The sequence below is a fragment of the Polypterus senegalus genome, chromosome 2, assembly GCF_016835505.1.
Source record: "Polypterus senegalus isolate Bchr_013 chromosome 2, ASM1683550v1, whole genome shotgun sequence".
Taxonomy (NCBI): Eukaryota; Metazoa; Chordata; class Cladistia; order Polypteriformes; family Polypteridae; genus Polypterus; species Polypterus senegalus.
This window is the reverse complement of record NC_053155.1, coordinates 284,037,946-284,057,082: the sequence shown is the minus strand read 5'-3', so window position 1 is coordinate 284,057,082 and position 19,137 is coordinate 284,037,946. Positions and strand designations below refer to the sequence as shown.

The following is a 19,137-nucleotide window of genomic DNA, read 5'->3' as shown; positions in this document are numbered from 1 at the left end:
GGTCTTAATTGATATTCTAATTTTCCGAGATACTGCATTTGGGACTTTCATTAGTTGTCAGTTAGAATCATCAAAATTAAAAGAAATAAACATTTGAAATACATCAGTCTGTGTGTAATGAATGAATCTAATATACAAGTTTCACTTTTTGAATGGAATTACTGAAATAAATCAACTTTCTCATGATATTCTAATTTTATGACCGGCACCTGTACAGTCAAAAACAATTTATGTCCCAAATAATGTTTCATATATTGTGCCAAAGAGTAGAAATGGAGACCTATCTTCGTCATGTTTGAGGATGGTAAATATAATATGTTTTTGTTTTTTTTATCAATCCTCTTATCAATCCTAACCCTAACCCTAACCCTAACCCTGATCCACATATATCACATCTTGCTATGTTTCAGCCTTATGCTAAAATTATTTCAATTTACTTTTTTATCACATCAAGTAACACAACCCCCAAGAATGACAAAGTGAAAACTGGATTTTGGGAAGTTTTGCAAATTGATTTAAAATAAAAGGTGAAATATCACCTTGACACAAGTATTTAGGACTTTTTGCTATTACACTTGAAATATGGAAGGTGGATCTTATTTTTGTAATCATCACTGAGATGTTTCTACACCTTGTTTGGAGTGCACTTGTGGTCAATTCAATAGATTACACCTGATTAGGAAAGGCACACACCAGTCAATAGACGGTCCCACAGCATACAATGTGTATCAGAACAAAAACCAAGCCATGAGGTGAAAGGAATTGCTTGCAGAGCTTCAAGAGATGATTGTGTTGAGGCAGAGAACTGGGGAAATCTACAAAAAAAAAAATTGGCCACACTGAAGGTTCCGAAGATCACACTCCACTCTATAATACATAAATGGAAGAAGTTTGGAACAATCATGACTCCTTCTAGAGGTAGCCACCTGGCCAAACTGAGCAATAGTGAATAAAGTGCTATGGTTTAGAGGTGACCAAGAACCCAATTGTCACTTTATCTCAGCTTAAGAGAACCTGTGTGGAGATGGGAGAAACGTTTAGAAAGACAACCATCAGTGTAACACTCCACTTATCTGAGATTTACGACATAGTGGCCAGACAGAAGTTTCTTCTCTGTACGAGACATGTGGAAGCCTGTTAAGAGTTTGCAAAAATGCACCTAAAGAACACTCAGAGTGTGAGAAGCAAGATTCTCTGGTGTGATGAAACCAAGATTAGTGTCATGTCTGAAGGAAACCAGGCAATGCTTACCATGTGTGCAATACACAAACTTCAACAGTGAAGAATGGTGGTGGCAGCATTATGCCGAGGATTTTTTTCTTTGTGGCAAGGACTTAGAAACTATACAGGGTTGATGAAAAACTGAACAGGGCAATGTAACAAGATATCCTTAATTGAAACCTGCTCCAGAGTAGTTTGGACCCCAGACTGGGCCAAAGGTTCACCTTCCAACAAGACCCTAAGCACAAAGCATAGACAATAAAGAATGACTTTAACCTAATCGAACATGTTTGGAGAGACCTGAAAAGTAGCTGTCCACTGATTGTCTCCATCTAACCTGACAGAGCTTGAGAGGATCTGCAGAAAACAATGGCAGAAAATCCCCAAATCCAGATTTGCGACACTTGTCCATTTAAACTGATGAAGACTCCAAGCTGAAATCGTTGCCAAAGGAGCTTCAACTATGTACTGAGTGAAGAGTCTCAATCCTTGTGTCAGTGTGATTTTTCAGTTTTTTAATTTTAATAAACATGCAAACATTTTCTAAAATTCTGTTTTCACTTTGCCATTTCAAGCTATTGAGTGTTGCTTGATATGGGAAAAAATTATTTAAATGATTTTAGCAAAAGGCTGCAACATAGCAAAATGTGTAGAAAGTGAAGGGGTCTGCATATGTTCTAAACACTCTGAATATGTTGTCAACACTGTAAATATAAAGCCTTCAGCTTTCCTCTACTTAACAATTCTATGAATAGATCTATAAGGTTCAAGAAGTACATCACAAAAAGAAGTGAAAATGCTTCCAGCTTTTGTACATTGTGTTTTTGTTTACATCCAGACACGTAATGAAACCTGAAGAGCAAACCTAAAGCCGTATTTTTTTAAAAGACAAACAGACAGCATTACTATTTGTTTAATTTAAATCCTTGGGTATTCATTGTTCATTGTGAGTACATTTTTTGGGAAGGGTAATGAAACTTTGGCTGCAGTGATTTTCAAAACCTTCCAGCATTTCCTTCAAATTTAAGGAGCAGGCATGCATCCTCTTAATTACTGAGAATTGGCTTTTGTTTAAACCGCTTTTCCCATGATAAGCAGACTCATGAAAAAAACCATGATGAAGAAGATCCACATAAAGAAGCGATCCATTACCTTGGCCACCTTCTTCCATTCTGTAGTTCTTCTCTGGGTGGCTTTCTGATCTCGATAGCAGTTGGCGATATACTCAATGTTCCTCAGTAGGTCGTGATGGTGGCACACACATTGCACCTTACAAAATGTGTCTTTATTTTTACCTCCACCACCACAGTCTCCTCTGTCCAAACTGACATACTTTCCTTCTTCTTTCCATGGAGTGTAGCAATTGGTAGGTGTGTTTGCCATCGATGCAGCAGGAGTCCCACGTTGATCAAACTCCTCCTGAATTTCTTGAAGCTTCTGTGCCAGACCATCCTGACTCTTTTTAATCTTTAACACAAAGTCATCTTTCTTGGCCTGACCATTCATTGTGTTAGTCTTCGCTGGTGGTGCTGCATCGGGTTTGTCAGGCTGAGGACTCATGCAGTTCTCACCCACTTCATACACAAAGAAAATTTTGGCCATATATTGCAGAACAATCGTTTTTGCCCACTTTGGAACAGGCTTGGCATCTGGTCCACAGTGATGGATGTTCATGATAAAAATTGTCAAGGCAGTTGATGCCGTTATCAGGGTCATTGTGGCAATGTAGTATTTTCCTGAAAATGAAGAATTAAGAGATACTGTTAGAAAAAAACCACTCTAATTGAAAATAAGTACTTGTAACTCAGAGTAAGCAGGTTTCTTGTTCAGTCTTCACGATCAAAGTTAGTGCATTACAAATTATAAGAAATGTATGAAATCCCTGAAGAACAAAGTGGCATTTTAGGCTTAAACTAATAATTAATTTAATTGCAATTACTACTTTAGATCAACAATGCATTAAAACTATAAAAACAGATTGTAGATTACATAAAAAATACACACAGAGCAGCGTTAACAAAAATAACTTAGTTTTTGTTCCAAATACCAATAACGCACATAGAATTCAGCTCTGCCCCTCCGAAACATTAAATATGGCACTATTAAATGTTAGAGCTTTAACTAACAAGACATTTTTTATAAACCATCTTATTACTGATAGAAACATTGATTTTATTGCACAAAGTGAAATGTGGTTTAACTCAGACGGCGCAGCTGTTTTAATCGAATCTGCGCCTCTGGATTACAGATATACTCGTGCAGACCGCCAAGGAAAAAAGGGCGGCAGCTTGGCAAACATTTACTCGAGCCGGTTAAAGTGTAAAGATGTTAGTTTTGGTAAATTTAAGTCCTTTGAGTATCTCGCCATTGTTATTCATGGAGATTCTCACGTTCTAGTATTATCCGTGTATAGACCTCCTAAATTTAACGCGTCTTTCTTTGAGGAATTCTCAGACTTAATGTCAATTTTAATTACGAACTATGACACACTCTTAATAGTCGGCGACTTTAACTTTCATATCGATAATCAGTGTGACTTAAAAGTAAAAGAATTCATGAACCTCTTGGACTCTTGATTTGAGACAGCTCATTAATCAACCTACACATAAAGCAGGTCATATGTTAGACTAAAAGTTGATGTGAAGCATATCATTGATATTGGTCTATCAGACCACTTACTTCTACTATTTAATATAGAAATAATGATAGAAAGCATTCATGAGAAGCATATTGTTAAAAAATGCTTCTTTGACTCATCAGCAGCTTTAAAACTTACAAACATTCTAAGCAGTCTGTTTATAGTGCCAACTATAATAGCGAGGATAATGTAAATAGTAAGGTGGAAAATTGTAATTCTAAAGTAAGAGCTGCTGTTGACATAGTTGCACCTGAAAAGACAGTTAAAAAATCCTCTAGTATTTTTATTCCATGGAAGACCCAAAGAGTGTCTGATTTAAAAAGAATATGTCGTAGAGCTGAGAGTAAATGGAGGAAAACTAAACTAACTATCCATTATGAGATATTGAAGGTTAAACTAACAGAATACAACAACACAGTCCATCTTGAGAGGCGTTGCTATTTCTCTAAGATTATAAATAACAATGCTAGTAATCCCAGAGTCTTATTTTCTACAATTGATCGCCTGTTAAACCCAGGTAACACAAAGGAATGCCCCCAGAATACTTCCAGTGAAACCTGTGAGAACATTGTTGTATTTTTCAAACAAAAAATTAATGATATTAGAAATAACATAGTACATCTCCCCAACACTGCGGAACCTCCTAAACGCACTCCTCTCAGGACTACCCAAAAAAGATATAAATCGTTTGCAACTAGTGCAGAATGCAGCTGCTAGAATCCTAACTAGGAAAAGAAAATCAGAACACATTTCTCCAGTTTTGATGTCACTACACTGGTTACCTGTGTCTTTCAGAATTGACTTTAAAATTCTGCTTATGGTTTATAAAGCCTTAAATAATCTCGCTCCATCTTACATATCGAAATGTCTGATACCCTATATGCCAAATCGTAACCTTAGATCCTCAAATGAGTGTCTCCTTAGAATTCCAAAAGCTAAACTTAAAAGAAGTGTTTTCTTACTGTGTCTTTTATTTTTCTATACTTCATTTTGTAAAGCACTTTGAGCTACATTTTTTTTGCATGAAAATGTGCTATATAAATAAACGTTGTTGTTGTAAACTATAACATATTTCCATAAGAACAATTCAAATGCATTACCCAAATTCACAGGCATTGTTATAGGATGATGGTCACTACTACTACTGCCCTCATCTATCATTACAGCACTGGTTCCTATTATGCATTAATGGTTTCCATATTTCATCAGAGGTTCCAGTGCTGAATTATCTAACAGTAGTAAACGTTGTCACATTATTCTCAGGACAATGGCCACTGTCTGAATTTAATCCCTCTCTTCCACATGCTACTCTTGGCTGCAGAAATGATTTGCAAGGTGTTCTCCTTTCTTCCTGATAATATTATTGTCCATCATATGCTGGTTCTGACATTAGTTCAGAGCTCCTTCATTGAGCTGTACAACTCAGTACTGCATCTGCTTATGGATTTATTTTGATCAACAATTCTATAATTTCACTTTTTTCCTGTTTCATAGTTTTCCCCAGTAGTTTTGATCTTCTTCTCATTTTTCACTTTTATTTTACTCACTTGTATTTTTACTTTGCAGTGTAACAAAATCTGATTGTAAATTATTTTGTGCTTTTTGACATTTTATCTTCTATTATATATTTCTACACAAATTTTGATTATTTTCTTGTTATTGCTATTTTACCAATTTACTCCTTTTTATTTTTGCTAATATTGCGTTTATTGCAGATGTTACCAATTAGATGTATTTTCTGGTTGGGTGGCACACTACTCATTGCGTCCAAGATTTTGGATTATACTTCAAAAGAATTCAGCGATTCTGTTTTTTGTCTAAACTTTAGGAAAACAATTTTGAGCATGTTATTTTGGCTGGACATTGGTGTACTGATATAATTTTTCCATCTGGCTTTGACCACCAACTATTGCTGACTTTTTTTGGTCTTTTCATTTCCTGATCATTTGCTTCTAGACTGCCAGTTCCAACGCAGCAAAACACTGGCCAATCAGTCATGTCATTTTGTTTTTTTAATTCTCTCACGTTCTAACATACAGTAGCCATAACAAAGGGCCTCAGACTCAAAAGGGGAGTTAAGCCAAAGTTCCCAGGTTGCTTGGCTTTTTCCTCTTTGTTTATTTTAACTTTCACACTGTCTGCTTTGAATTGAAACTTAGGTTTGTTGTCAAGTGTACAGTATTTATAGTCTTGCCTCAGCAGATAGATAGATAGATAGATAGATAGATAGATAGATAGATAGATAGATAGATACTTTATTAATCCCAAGGGGAAATTCACATAATCCAGCAGCAGTATACTGATACAAAAAAAACCCAATATTAAATTAAAGAGTAATAAAAATGCATGTAAAAACAGACAATAACTTTGAATAATGTTAGCGTTTAGGGGGTAGAATTGAAGAGTCACATAGCGTGGGGTCAGTGTGTTATAGTGTATAGGGTCATAGTGTTCAGGTCTCCTGCCCTTGTCCCTTCTCCATGTAAATATGGGGCAATGTTGGAGGCAGCAAGGGGCCTCACAAAAGTGACAACAAAAGTATGTTTAACAACATTCTAGTATATCCTAATATAAAACCTCATATAAAAATATATACAGAATGCAGTTTTGAAGTTTAAAAAGGGCATGTTGATTGCATAAACACATCACATCACTACAATGTTATACCCTAATATGCTTTCCTGCTAGAAAATGGGTAAGCACACCACAGAAACGGCAATAAAATAGGGTTTTACTGTACGTCTGTAAGCATTATGGTTTAGTTTTTATTCTGAGATGTGTGAATGATGTACAAATGCAGTCGGAATTTGAGTAATGACAGTTTTTCAAAAATGTACTATAAAGGAAATTCTGAAGATACCTCATATTAAGAAGTCAAATGAAGTTGTCTTTAACAGTAAAGCCATACTCATCTAATTCGTACCTTTCATTTGTGCACTATGTTTCCTTGATTTGTTCATTCATCTGAATTAATCTAATTAAGTACATGAATTCATAAAAATGTGAACAGCAAAATATGCTACACCTCAACAGATAATAAGTTCTCGTGAAACTAATATAGAAAAACTTTAGTAAGTTTGTGAACTCACCAATAAGAGGAACATTTTCTGAAGGTGGCATACTCTCTGCTACAAGCAGCTGGAAGACCGTCAGTGCTAAAAGCACAGTGACGCCAAGGGAAACCTTTTCTCCTGAGTCAGCAGGCAGATAGAACCCCAAAGGAGCAAGAAAGGAGATCATAATACATGGAATTAGCAAGTTGAAAATGTAAAAGGAGGCTCTTCTCTTAAGCTTAAGAGTGTAGGTGACATCCGGATAAGGATCTGAGCAGCAACCATAAAGAATAACATTCTTCTTGGCGGGCATGCCTAAGACCTCCCATTCCACATTTTCCACAAAATCTGTCAGGTCCCCACTGTCAAGGCCATTTAAAATATCAATCTGATTTCCATTGTATGTCCAAGAACCAAAGGTAAGTCTGCACTGTTGTCCATCAAATGGAAAAAAGGAAACATCCACCTTGCAGGAGCTTTTGGTGATAGCTGGTGAGTCCCACATTATTTGACCATCATGTCTAATAACAACATTGGTCTCCATAGAGCCAGTGAATTGGTCATCAGCACTGAAAAACATAATCAGTTAATGAATTCAGATGATTTATTTAGTCTTTCTTTTTATTATCTTCAAACACACACATTGTTCTGTGTTAACAATGTATATACATTTATATCCATATGATATTCTCAAACCTGATTAATCTTTTATATGGTTGTTTGAAAACTGTGCCTGTACCAGCAGCATTGAATACAAGATAGAAAATAGCCCTGGAGAGAATGACAGTCCATCACTGGGCCCGATTAGACACACATCAATACTCACACTCATTTGCAGCTAATATGGAAGTTGCAATTACCCTAACATGCATGTCTTTGTGGACGTGGGAGGGAAGAACAGACAGATACTGTGATAATGTGCAAACTCCACAATTATCAGATGCACTATTTAAACCAAGGATGCTATGCTGACCATCGTGTCAACCTACACAGACCCTATTTTGAAATCATTATAAATCTCTACTTTGTCTGCTTTCTTTTCTGTTTTTCTGTGGTGGTATTTTGTGCCACCATCACTTGGTCAAAGTACTGTGCAGCCACTTGTGATGCTGGAATAAAAGCGGATACCCTAACTATCGGTAAGACCAACTGGTTCAAATCTTCTAGCATGAAGCTTAAAAACAATAGGAAACTACTTAAGTATGTTTATGTTAGGTATCATGTCTACAAGAGGCTGAGTGGTCTTTTGGCAGATTTGTTTTTTTCTTCAGAAACTTGCACCTGGAGGTCTTTTACATTTTTTTTTCTGTCCTCCCCAGCCATCTGACCATAGCATCAGACTTATTATCATGAATCTATATAAGGATTTTACTTTATATATTACTTGAATATATGTGTTATGTAAGTGCATATTGATTAATTATTATCTAATAATTTTGGTTTGCCATTTATTAATTGTTATTCTTATGTATTTCATTTTTTTTTTCTTTGACACCTAGTAAATTCCAAGAGCAAAACTTAAAAGAAGTGGTGAGGCGGCCTTCTGCTGTTATGCACCTAAAATCTGGAATAGCCTGCCAATAGGAATTCGCCAGGCTAATACGGTGGAGCACTTTAAAAAACTGCTAAAAACACATCACTTTAACATGGCTTTCTGATAACTTCACCTTCATTTAATCCTGATACTCTGTATATTCATTATAATAACTATTCATGGTGGCTTTAAAATGCGTACTAACCCCAATTCTCTCTTCTGTTTCTTTTCCCGATTTTCTGTGGTGGTTATCTGCGCCATCACCACCTAATCAAAGCACCGTGATGTCCTACACTGATGGATTAAAAGCCAGAAGTCTACATGACCACCATCATCAAGTCCTTCCATGAGAACCCTAAATACTAAAAGGACTGTTTCATTTATGTTAGGTAGAATGCCCAGAGGGGACTGGGCGGTCCTGTGGCCTGGAACCCCTGCAGATTTTATTTTTTCTCTCCAGCCGTCCAAGTTTTTTTTTTTGTTTTTTCTGTCCTCCCTGGCCATCGAACTTTACTCTTATTCTATGTTAATCAGTGTTGTCTTATTCTAATTCTTACTTTGTCTTTTCTTTATCATGTAAAGCACTTTGAGCTACATTATTTGTATGAAAATGTGCTATAGAAATCCATGTTGTTGTTGTAGTAAGGCATTTTGAGCTTCATCCTCTGAATGTTATAGAAATGTTATAGAAATAAATATTGTCATGCCACAAAGCCTGAGATGCTGATCTCTTTTTTCATTATATTTAGGCCTTATCACTAAAAATGCAAGTGGATATTTATTTTTTTACTTTTATACTACCAACGTTTTTAAGACACATATGATTTTGTAAATGTCTAATGTGAATGATGGGACATAGTTCACATAGGTCTGGATGAAGCCAAGCACTGTATTTGTATGTGAAAAGCACTGATAGGTTGTTTACTTCAATCTGCATTTGAGCAAATCTAGTCAGTAAGGCAAGTTTGATCTGCTGGCAGAACAAAAGTGGAGCACAGGTGAGGGATAGCGCTCTTCCTGTTTCAGTATGTTTGCTAGCTCTTGACCTTTAAAGAAATATATAGATACTTCTGTGTCCAATCAGAATAAATACAGTATGTGTGCCCTTTCATTCATTTTTGACCATTCAAAACCAACGTTGTTTGGCATTTACCTGTGATAGTTTGAGTATCCCTTTAATATGTGAAACCGTAAAGATTATTAAAATACGGAAGTTACAAAACATTGCTCTATTAAATATGAACCAAGTAGACAAGTTCCAAATACAAATCATCATATGCCAATACACTAATTTGAAATAAAATCCAGTCAGATAAATGTCCTGTTTGTACCTTGGCTGTGCACATGAAATGAATGAACAAGGAGGAAGGTGATCTAAAAGGATGGAGATCAAACTGATGAAACTTAATACCATTCCAACCTACTTGTTATATAGGACTATATCAGGTCTCCATACATAACTACTAGGTATGCGGATGGTATCAAGCCCATCATAATCATCCTTATTCCACCTCAGGTACGCATCAGTCCACACCTGTCGGATCCACAGGTACGCTGTAAGGATTTGATTTCTTTCATCCTGCAACAAAAAGCAGAGATTACCCACTCAGGACTCCTCCGTCCCATCAGGTTTGGCATTATGGAACACAAGATGTTTTGTTTCATTATTGTTTTAATTTTTATCATCAGTTCAGTATTAGTTTCTTATGATAAACCATTATTTCAGGCATATTGACAATGTATTATTTCTTTGTTACCGCTTACTATTCTTAATACAATAATTACAATATATTTACCATTACATAAGGTTAAATATTGCATTTCAGCCATGCGGAAGGTAACACAAACTTGAAAGTTTACCAAAGGCCTAAAAGACAGAAACATAAGAGGATTTTACCTAAAGTAACAAGCATATTAATTTTACCATTAAATAAATATATGAGCATATTAATCAAATCAATGTAGCATTGTTTACTTCTCTTCTTTACAACTGGAGCATTTCTGCGCAATTCTAGCTGTATGAAGATCCTTTTGAGGTAGAACTCTGTTCTAGAAGTGACTAAACATTTGACTGTTTCCTCAACAACATGGTGCTTCTTCTCTGATTGTGACATATTAATTCTCCTTGATAATCTCAGCATTTTTTTCTTTATTCTTGATCAAAAAACAAGCCAACCCAGAATAGAAGTTGTATTGAGACAATTGAGTGAACATTTGCCAAAAAATGGCAAACCAGAAATCATAGTCATGAAAGTATAGTAAAAAACATGTAATTCTTAAACAAAACTTTGCTTTGAATTCTTTTTTAAGAGAGTATTTATTTGATTTGTTAAGTAAACTTCCATCAGAGTCTGCTATGCAGCTCTAAAATAGGCCCCTTTCTTACGGGGGACGTTCAAAAGGTTTCCGCACTTTTATATTTTCGTTGGAAACGGTAAAGGCGGGAGGAGTAGTAACGGGGCATTAAAAATTTGGTATGACGCTGGGAAAATTGCATCTCAAACGAAGGTGACTATGTAGAAAAGTGATTTGTTTTTCAATTTCTTAATAAATAGAATTAAAAAAAGTGTGGAAACTTTTTGAACATCCCTCGTACACATGGTCAAATTATTGCATACAACAACAACATATTGCAATGAGAGAGTGTCCTTGGATAGGAAACCCAACATGAAATATAGTATGTCACTTTCAAGGCAAGGACAGGCAAATAAATGGAAATATGATTTTAAAGCCTCAAAATATAGAAACACTCCCAAAAGAGCACATACGTAAATATATATAACAGAAGTATATGTTTGGTATAACAAATAACTAATTGTGGTTCTTTTGAAGAAACACCTTGTCTAACAATCCATAAATTACCATTGGATAGGAAATAATTGCATCGGTGTGTAACATCCATCCATCCATTATCCAACCTGCTATATCCGAACTACAGGGTCATGGGGGTCTGCTGGAGCCAATCCCAGCCCACACAGGGCGTAAGGCATGAAACAAATCCAGGGGTGGGCGCCAGCCCACCACAGAGTGTGTAACATAAACCGACTGAAGTACGTTATAATAGACGTGGCCCCTGAGACACAGAAGCTCGGCATCAAGACAAAATTAATTTGCCATATTAGGAATAACCAAAAAAGGAAATGCCATTTTAAAAGATAGGAGCATTCCCTGAACCTCATCTGAATTCAGAATGAAAGCCAAGGAGGTTAAAGTTATAAAAACTGATCAATGTTATCCAAAATAAAGCATACCAGGGAGGGACTGAACAAAAAATGAGTATGTCTCTCTGAGTTTTCACTCTTCCTCTCTATTAGGATGGTTGGATCACCGACTCTGTGCCAAGCCAAACGCTTCTCTTTTTTTGTCTCCCACTTCCTTTGCCTCTTTTTGTATTTTTCTGGCCTTACTTTTTCCTACCAGCCCCTTGTTTTTATCACAACTTTTAACTCACCTGTGTTTGCCTGTGTGGAAGAAACTTACATCCCAACCAGGGTTCACTTCAGAGGTCATCCTGAGGCAGGAGTGCCTTCTGTAACCTCTGGGGCCTTCATCCTAGTACCTATCCTACTAGTCCCCAGCCCTCAAAGGGAATACTTTTATTGTGAGCAGCAGACATTTTTAAGGACTTTCTTTTAAAAAACAGATAAGAAAATTTTTAGGGTCATAAAAGTAGCCACCGTATAAAAGAGAGGAGATATGCAGAAATCATTCAACATCATTCATTACAAATCATTCAACATGCTACTAAGACAATACCTGAATCAAAACACAAAACAAAGCACTGTAATTAAAACCATCGGTTATTTCCCTAACTGATTTTGTATTTATGTTATATGGTTTCTCTTTGACTTTGTGTTAGCTACAAAGTTGAGGGAGGCGCTCACTGCTGCACAAGAAACTCCTTCACAGCATGCAGATGTACCGGTTTCTTGTTAGCTGGACGTGACCTTTGAGCTGAGTGGAAGAACTTTGTGGTTGTAATTCCAGTGAAGCATTTAGAATCTCCACTTCTGCTGTCTCAGAGAGGATGGTGGCTGGGAGGAGAGGGTGACACTCTGAGTGAATATCTCAGCAGAGACGAACACAAAACAAACAAAGGCTCTGAAACAACTGCGATCTTCTGAAGCTGTTCTTGTTCCAAAACAAAACTCTCAATAAATGACCACTGAACTTTGTTGCTCTTGCTGAATGCATCATTTAGTGTGTATTCAGCATTTATGATAGTTCCAACTAGTATGAAAATGTTCCTCCCTGCGGAACCAAAATTTTTGCATTTTGTTTTACTAACTCTAAAGCAGCATTTCTCAACCTTTAAGTATTTGCGACCCGAGTTTTCATAACAGTTTTAATCACGCCCACCCCCCAACATTTTCTTGAAATGTACATGCATATTTTATTATACCTACTTAACTTTTATCGACATTTATCTAACTCTATATTTATTTTTCTAGTATCAGAATGTAGTTTAAGTTAATTTGTTTTGGTTTGAACAGATGTTTTTTTCATATTTTTGATTCTTGTTTTCTTTTTTTCTCATTTTCGCCGCCCCCCTAGGGGGGCCCACCCCACAGGTTGAGAACCACTGCTCTAAAGTGACAAAATGTGATAATACAGACTTTACTATGTTTTCTATGACGTCCTCACAGTACACTCAATTCAGTCTGACATACAGCCAGTGCCTTCTTTCATATCATGACTGGAGAGCAGGACACTGGCAGACTTTACCCAGAGCATCTAAGGGTTTGTTCCTTATTTATCTTCCATGTTTGTTATAATTACTAAATCAGAATAGTGTGAGTTGTATCATTACTTTCTAATGTGATTGTGTTGAAAAGGTTCAAAATAAAAGCAATGCAAGATTGGAAGGAAGTAAGGAAGGAAGGAATGTTAGTTTTAGAAGATGGATATATTTAATGTCTGAGTGATTGAATAGTATGTTTGGGAATGACTGATGGATGAACTAACTGAATGAAAGATGAATAGAAGAATCATGAATGGATGGATGAATTGGTGAATGTTTTTGAGTGACTGTATTGATTAATTAACTTGATTATTAGAATAGATTGTAATTTTAATTGACTGACTGACTGATTGACTTTCTAAAATGTAACCCACTCCTTAAAAGTAATTTAAACTTTTAATATGAGCTCATACTGATGGGGATTTACTACAATACACTTCAAATATGTACAAATTAGTACAGTGGATCGAGACAGTTATTTTAAAATTAGTTCATGAAGAACACGGGGACACAGTTGGAAACTTGTTAAGAGTAAATTTCGCACAAACATTAGGAAGTTTTTCTTTACACAAAGAACGATAGACACTTGGAATAAGCTACCAAGTAGTGTGGTAGACAGTAAGACGTTAGGGACTTTCAAAACTTGACTTGATGTTTTCTTGGAAGAAACAAGTGGATAGGACTGGCGAGCTTTGTTGGGCTGAATGGCCTGTTCTTGTCTAGAGTGTTCTAATGTTCTAAAAAAAATAAGGGACATTGTCCTTTCAGCATTTAATTTAAACGTCACAGTGGTCTATCCAACTAGAAAGAGATATTATATACAAAGAATTAATGTATGTATCTTACATATTTAGAAAATGCCTCCATTTTCCAACATTTTTAAGATGGAATAAAACACATTTTGTGGATAGTTTTTATTAGTTGTTAGTATCCTTCTTTTTTGTTTTTTTGGAACATATATGTCACATTACAAGTAAAATACAATTAAGAATGAATTCAGTAAAACATTCCAATCACTCATTTTTAAAATAAACTTGTATCATGTTATAGTGAAGAGCCAACATCCTTCCCATTTCCAGTTCAGAAGGCATCTTATGAGGTACTACTTTATGTATATTGAAACATCACAAGTGTTTCAGATTGACATGTTACCAGCAACTTTAGTTTAGAACAGCATTAATGAATTCTTGGCAAACATTCCTCATAAAGAAGATTAGGTTTTATTTTTGCCAAAAGTTAGACAGCATTAGACATCATTTTCTCATGTAAGGTGCGTTGTGATTCGTCTAGATGGGCCTAAGTTCTTTAAATAGTGCAAAAGCTAACAAAAAGCCACAGAAGCTTGTCTTACCATGTCAATGATCTGGGATAAAGTGATGCGCAGGGTGACATTCAAAGCTTTATCTGTGTCCTCCACTGGCCGCAGTGCACTTGTGTAGTTGGCAAAGAGATCATTCAACAATTTGTGAGCATATTTCCCATGAGCACCACAGCAACCTGTAAGAGATACATATTTAAATGATTATACATCTGCATTTTTAGCATCTTTGTTTCAAATTCCTCATTCAATGCAAAGCCACGTTTGTACAATTTATTTTTCATACAAGCATTAATTAGATGGCCAATAACAGCAGCATCAGGCAAAGAAGGAAATAGTAGATTATTATTTGACTGTTTGTGTACATTACAAAGTTGTGGGAATATTTTTCAGGTTTTACGGCAACAATGCACACAATGAGCATTTAATTATTTAACAAGTGTTGCCTGGGAAAAATAGGAGTAAATAGAGTAGAGTAAAACAGCAGCCTCCATAAAGCATTATTGAAAGACAGACATTGTGAACGATAGGGGGCGCTCTCGCTCCCTTGAACCCCTGTCCACGACTCCAGACACCAGGTAAAAGTCCAAATGTTGACTTTATTTTTCTTCCACAGTGCACAAAGCACACTCTCCACCACAATACTCATATAAATCAACAATTCTCAAATAAACCAATCCTCCAGCTCCCAGACGCGTTGCCACCCTTCCACCCAGCTCAGCTCATTGTCTATGAGTTCCCATAGTCCTTTTATACCTCCTGACCCGGAAGTGTTTCTGCCCAATAGTCCACAAGTCCTTATTCCTTCCGGGTCAGGGTAAATAGTCCCTTTCTTCAACCCGGAAGTCCGTCGCTCTTCCTGTGACGAACCTCCGGGTCACAGGGCACGAAGAAGCCCTCGGTCCTCCCTGCAGCTCCCTCCTGTGGCCCCCACGGCATCCAGCAGGGCTTTGCATAAAAACTCCAATGTCCATGATGCCCTGCTGGTCTTCTGGGGATCTCCACGCTGCAAGGAGGGCTCCACCTGGCGGCTTGGGGGTATTGGCCGGGATAAATGGCCGGCCATCCTTCACAACATGTAGGATTTTATACATAACTGTCAAGCACAGATTAAGACCCCACAGACCCCTGGGTGATTTAGCTCTTTAACGAAGTGTTGCTCATTTAAAGCACCACTGCATTTCTTACTCTTGATTTCAGTACAATACACAATTGCTTGACCAAGCTTGGGTCCCCTTGGTTATTTTGACTCGCAGATACTGTAGCTGATTGTCTCATCAAGTGGTAGGGGGGTTCTTTTTGACCCAGAGACACTTGATTGTTTCATCAGGTTTGGTAAGTGACACTTACAATTTCTCATTTTAGCCCTACTCACAATGAAGGTATTATAATGCCAGCATTGATTTCCTCAAGATGGACATTAGTAATCAGTTCTCTGCCACTGTAATACTTTAAGCTGATGAGTCCCAGATTCATTCTTATTACAGTTTGTCAAGCACCAACATCTTCATTTTCCTCTAAATATTTCAATTATGACTCCCATTGTCTTTCCAACTCGTGTTCATTTTCAAACTGTGGTGTGTTCCATCTGGGGTTTCCCACGTTTCCCTGTCGTCAAACCAAATGAAGGCTGTTTGGCGGACTGAAACTGTTTTGATGTCCATGTGTGTACCTTGGTTATGTTGTCAGGTTAACATCAACTTGTGGTGTTGTATTGTTTGGTATTATATGACCGTCAATAGTCTATGGAAGACATTCAAGCAATAATTTCAATGAACTAAATATACAATTGACAGTAAACTTGAACATGATGGATTGGCATCCCATCGAGGAATTCTTCTGGCCTTCAGCCTTTGGCCTTTGGCTCCTTGTGACAGTATAATGGCAGTATTCGGAAGCAGTACAAGAAGCCATGTCATGTCATGTGTGTCATCTCGTTGCTTAGACCTATAAATCAAAAAAAGGCTGCAAGTTACTTACTCACCTTTTACTAACTGTTTGAATAAGATGAACTCAGTGAACCTCCTTGTACTCCAAATGCACCAAACACTTGTACTTGGACCCTGTGTTCACTATACAAAAAGTCACTAGCACTGCACAAAATAAATGTTTATTTGTTGGTTGCAGGAGCTGTATTATTTTATGAGTGTGTGCTTACTGAAAAAAAATTTGAAACCCTGCCTGCCAGTGATTCTTCCTATAATACAATTTTACAATAAGGGGGTCCAACCCACTACAGAACTGAAAACCCAAAAGTGTGCAGGGGCAAGCTGGCTCTCTTTATGTATTAATATTAATTAGATTTTGGTCCTCTTGCACAGATTGGGAGAATTATTAATCACTCCCTTTAGACAGGCTGTACTGCCTAGACCTTGAACAAAAGACAGTCATTTCAAAATCCTCCTTCAATTTAAGGGTGCATCACTCTGCTCTCATTTTAAAAGATATTCTCTGTGTGAATAACTGCAATCTTAGTCTACACATGTGATGGACTTGCAGCTGGTGCGGACTATAGGAAGGCACAATATGGAATAAAGGGTATTTGTCTGTGCAGCAGATGCATAAGAAATGAGAGAATTGTGACCCATTTTGGGGAATAATAGTGAACTCCTCTTGGTAACAAGAAACAGTAACCAAAACTTACAGAACTTGATAGGTGCGAGGGAGATGAGGATCCTACTGCTCAGATTTGAAGGAGATGAAGATCCTACTGCTCAGATTTGAAGGAGATGAAGATCCCACTGCTCAGGTCATTCTGACAATTTTTTTTAAATATACTGTACTGCAATGGTCAAGTGCCACAACCAGTATTGGTCACCATCTTGTGCCCATTTTTATTGTGAACCTAAGTGAATTAAGTGGATTACAATTGACAGATGGATGGTTCAGGGGTTCCATATAAACCCATGTGTATATTATTGGTTCAGACAAAGCTGGAGCTAGTCTTAGGTAAAAGACAGCACACTGGCACAAGCACTCAGACTCCTTTATGATAAGCCAGCTGAGAGAAGTCAATCCAACTAACAAAAGGTCTTTAAAGTGTGAGAGGAAATCCATGCAAAAAAAAATGAAACCAGGAAGTTATGTCTTCAAACAAGCATCGAAGAATCCCGGCCCTATGCCGAGAGAGAGACAAGCCATGGAGCGCTGTAAAGAAGCCAAGGTCTTCTAGGAAACAATAGAAGGAGAGTGGGAGCTGCTTGATAAGGTAGGCAAGTGGATGAGGCTCCCCACCAGATAGGAGTTTAAGCCTGTTTATTCCTTCAAATGAATTTTGTTATCTCCCCTTGTGTGGCCCTGCTTCACAATGTATGCCTTACTTTTGTGTCTCCTCTTGGTGGTAGTTTGAGCATTGCAAGAGGGCACAAAGGTGGCCCCTGTTGGAACAACAACTGTCCACTAATTTCTATGATTTAATAAAATATAACTGATGGAAAACAAAACAAAAATGATGGAACAAGACAAAGTACAGTGCAGTAAACATACTATATATACTTGACTATACTTAACTACAGAATCAAGAAAGAAGAGGGCAGATTGGATCTATCCCTCCATTTTCTGGCCACTGATTTTACAATAGTGTGTTGTGTTTGAAAAGGCAGGAACCATCTTTATATGGAATGCCAGACAATTGCAGGGGAACAATATGCAAATATATAACACCAGTAACGGCGCACTGCACGATAATGTGCAGTGAATACACTTGACTTGAGCATTCATAGCTTTCATCCTCTTTCTTTCTATGTACGTTTAACATTTGTTTGCTCAAAGGTTGATGCGCTTGCTGCTTACTGAGCAGCTCTTCTTTTCTCCACACTAGCGGCCCACTGCTTCTCTTCTTCCGTCAGCATCTTTTCGCGTTAAAACTGATTCAAGTTAGTCTTTGTGTTGCAATTACTTAGTACGTTTTTCTTAATTTCTCACTTAAGTTGGCACTTAAATCATTCTTGAGGCAGATTGAAGACTTAAGATATGAAGAGGCAGGGGAAGTGATAGCGAAGGTGGTAGGGAATGAGAACGGTGTACATACGCATGCGCCGCACGGTCGCCCTGCTGCAAACTGCCAAGAGTTGATTCTACAATAAAATAAAATAAAAATAAAAAGAGTAATAAAAATCATCACCATGAAAGCATATAGTAGATGTCACGTAGTAAAAGTGTGTCAAATTTCAAGTCAATAGGTCAAACGGTTTGCGAGCTACAGGTGATTTAAAATCTTGGACAGACAAACGAACAGCCACAGTAGCGTATTATATAAGAAGACTAGCAGAATACCCTCGCTTCGCAGCGGAGAAGTAGTGTGTTAAAGAAGTTATGAAAAAGAAAAGGAAAAGTTAAAAAAAATAACATAACATGATTGTTAATGTAATTGTTTTGTCATTGATATGAGTGTTGCTGTCATATATATATATATATATATATACACACACATATACATATATACATACATACAGATAAATATACTGTACATATATATACACACACACACACACACACACATTATATATATATATATATATATATATATATACCGTATATATATATATATATAGCAAAATACCCTCGCTTTGCAGCGGAGAAGTAGTGTGTTGAAGAAGTAATAAACAAGATAAGGAAACATTTTGAAAATAA

At 36.9% G+C, this 19,137-nt stretch overlaps 1 protein-coding gene across 2 annotated transcripts in view; it reads right to left on the bottom strand.

Moving 5' to 3' along the window:
* Positions 1 to 1,824: 1,824 nt before the first annotated feature.
* Positions 1,825 to 19,137, bottom strand: part of LOC120524690 (neuronal acetylcholine receptor subunit alpha-10-like) — a 62,043-nt gene continuing 44,730 nt past the window's right edge. The window contains exons 2-5 of one of the 2 annotated variants that reach the window (XM_039746501.1): positions 14,539 to 14,684; positions 9,871 to 10,025; positions 6,949 to 7,481; positions 1,825 to 2,957 (exon numbers count right to left, since the gene is read on the bottom strand). In XM_039746501.1, coding sequence (XP_039602435.1) covers positions 2,293 to 2,957; positions 6,949 to 7,481; positions 9,871 to 10,025; positions 14,539 to 14,684 — 1,499 coding nt within the window. In that variant the 3' untranslated portion in view covers positions 1,825 to 2,292. Of the gene's footprint in view, positions 2,958 to 6,948; positions 7,482 to 9,777; positions 10,026 to 14,538; positions 14,685 to 19,137 lie in introns of those variants that run through there. The other variant, XM_039746502.1, reaches the window with a different exon arrangement.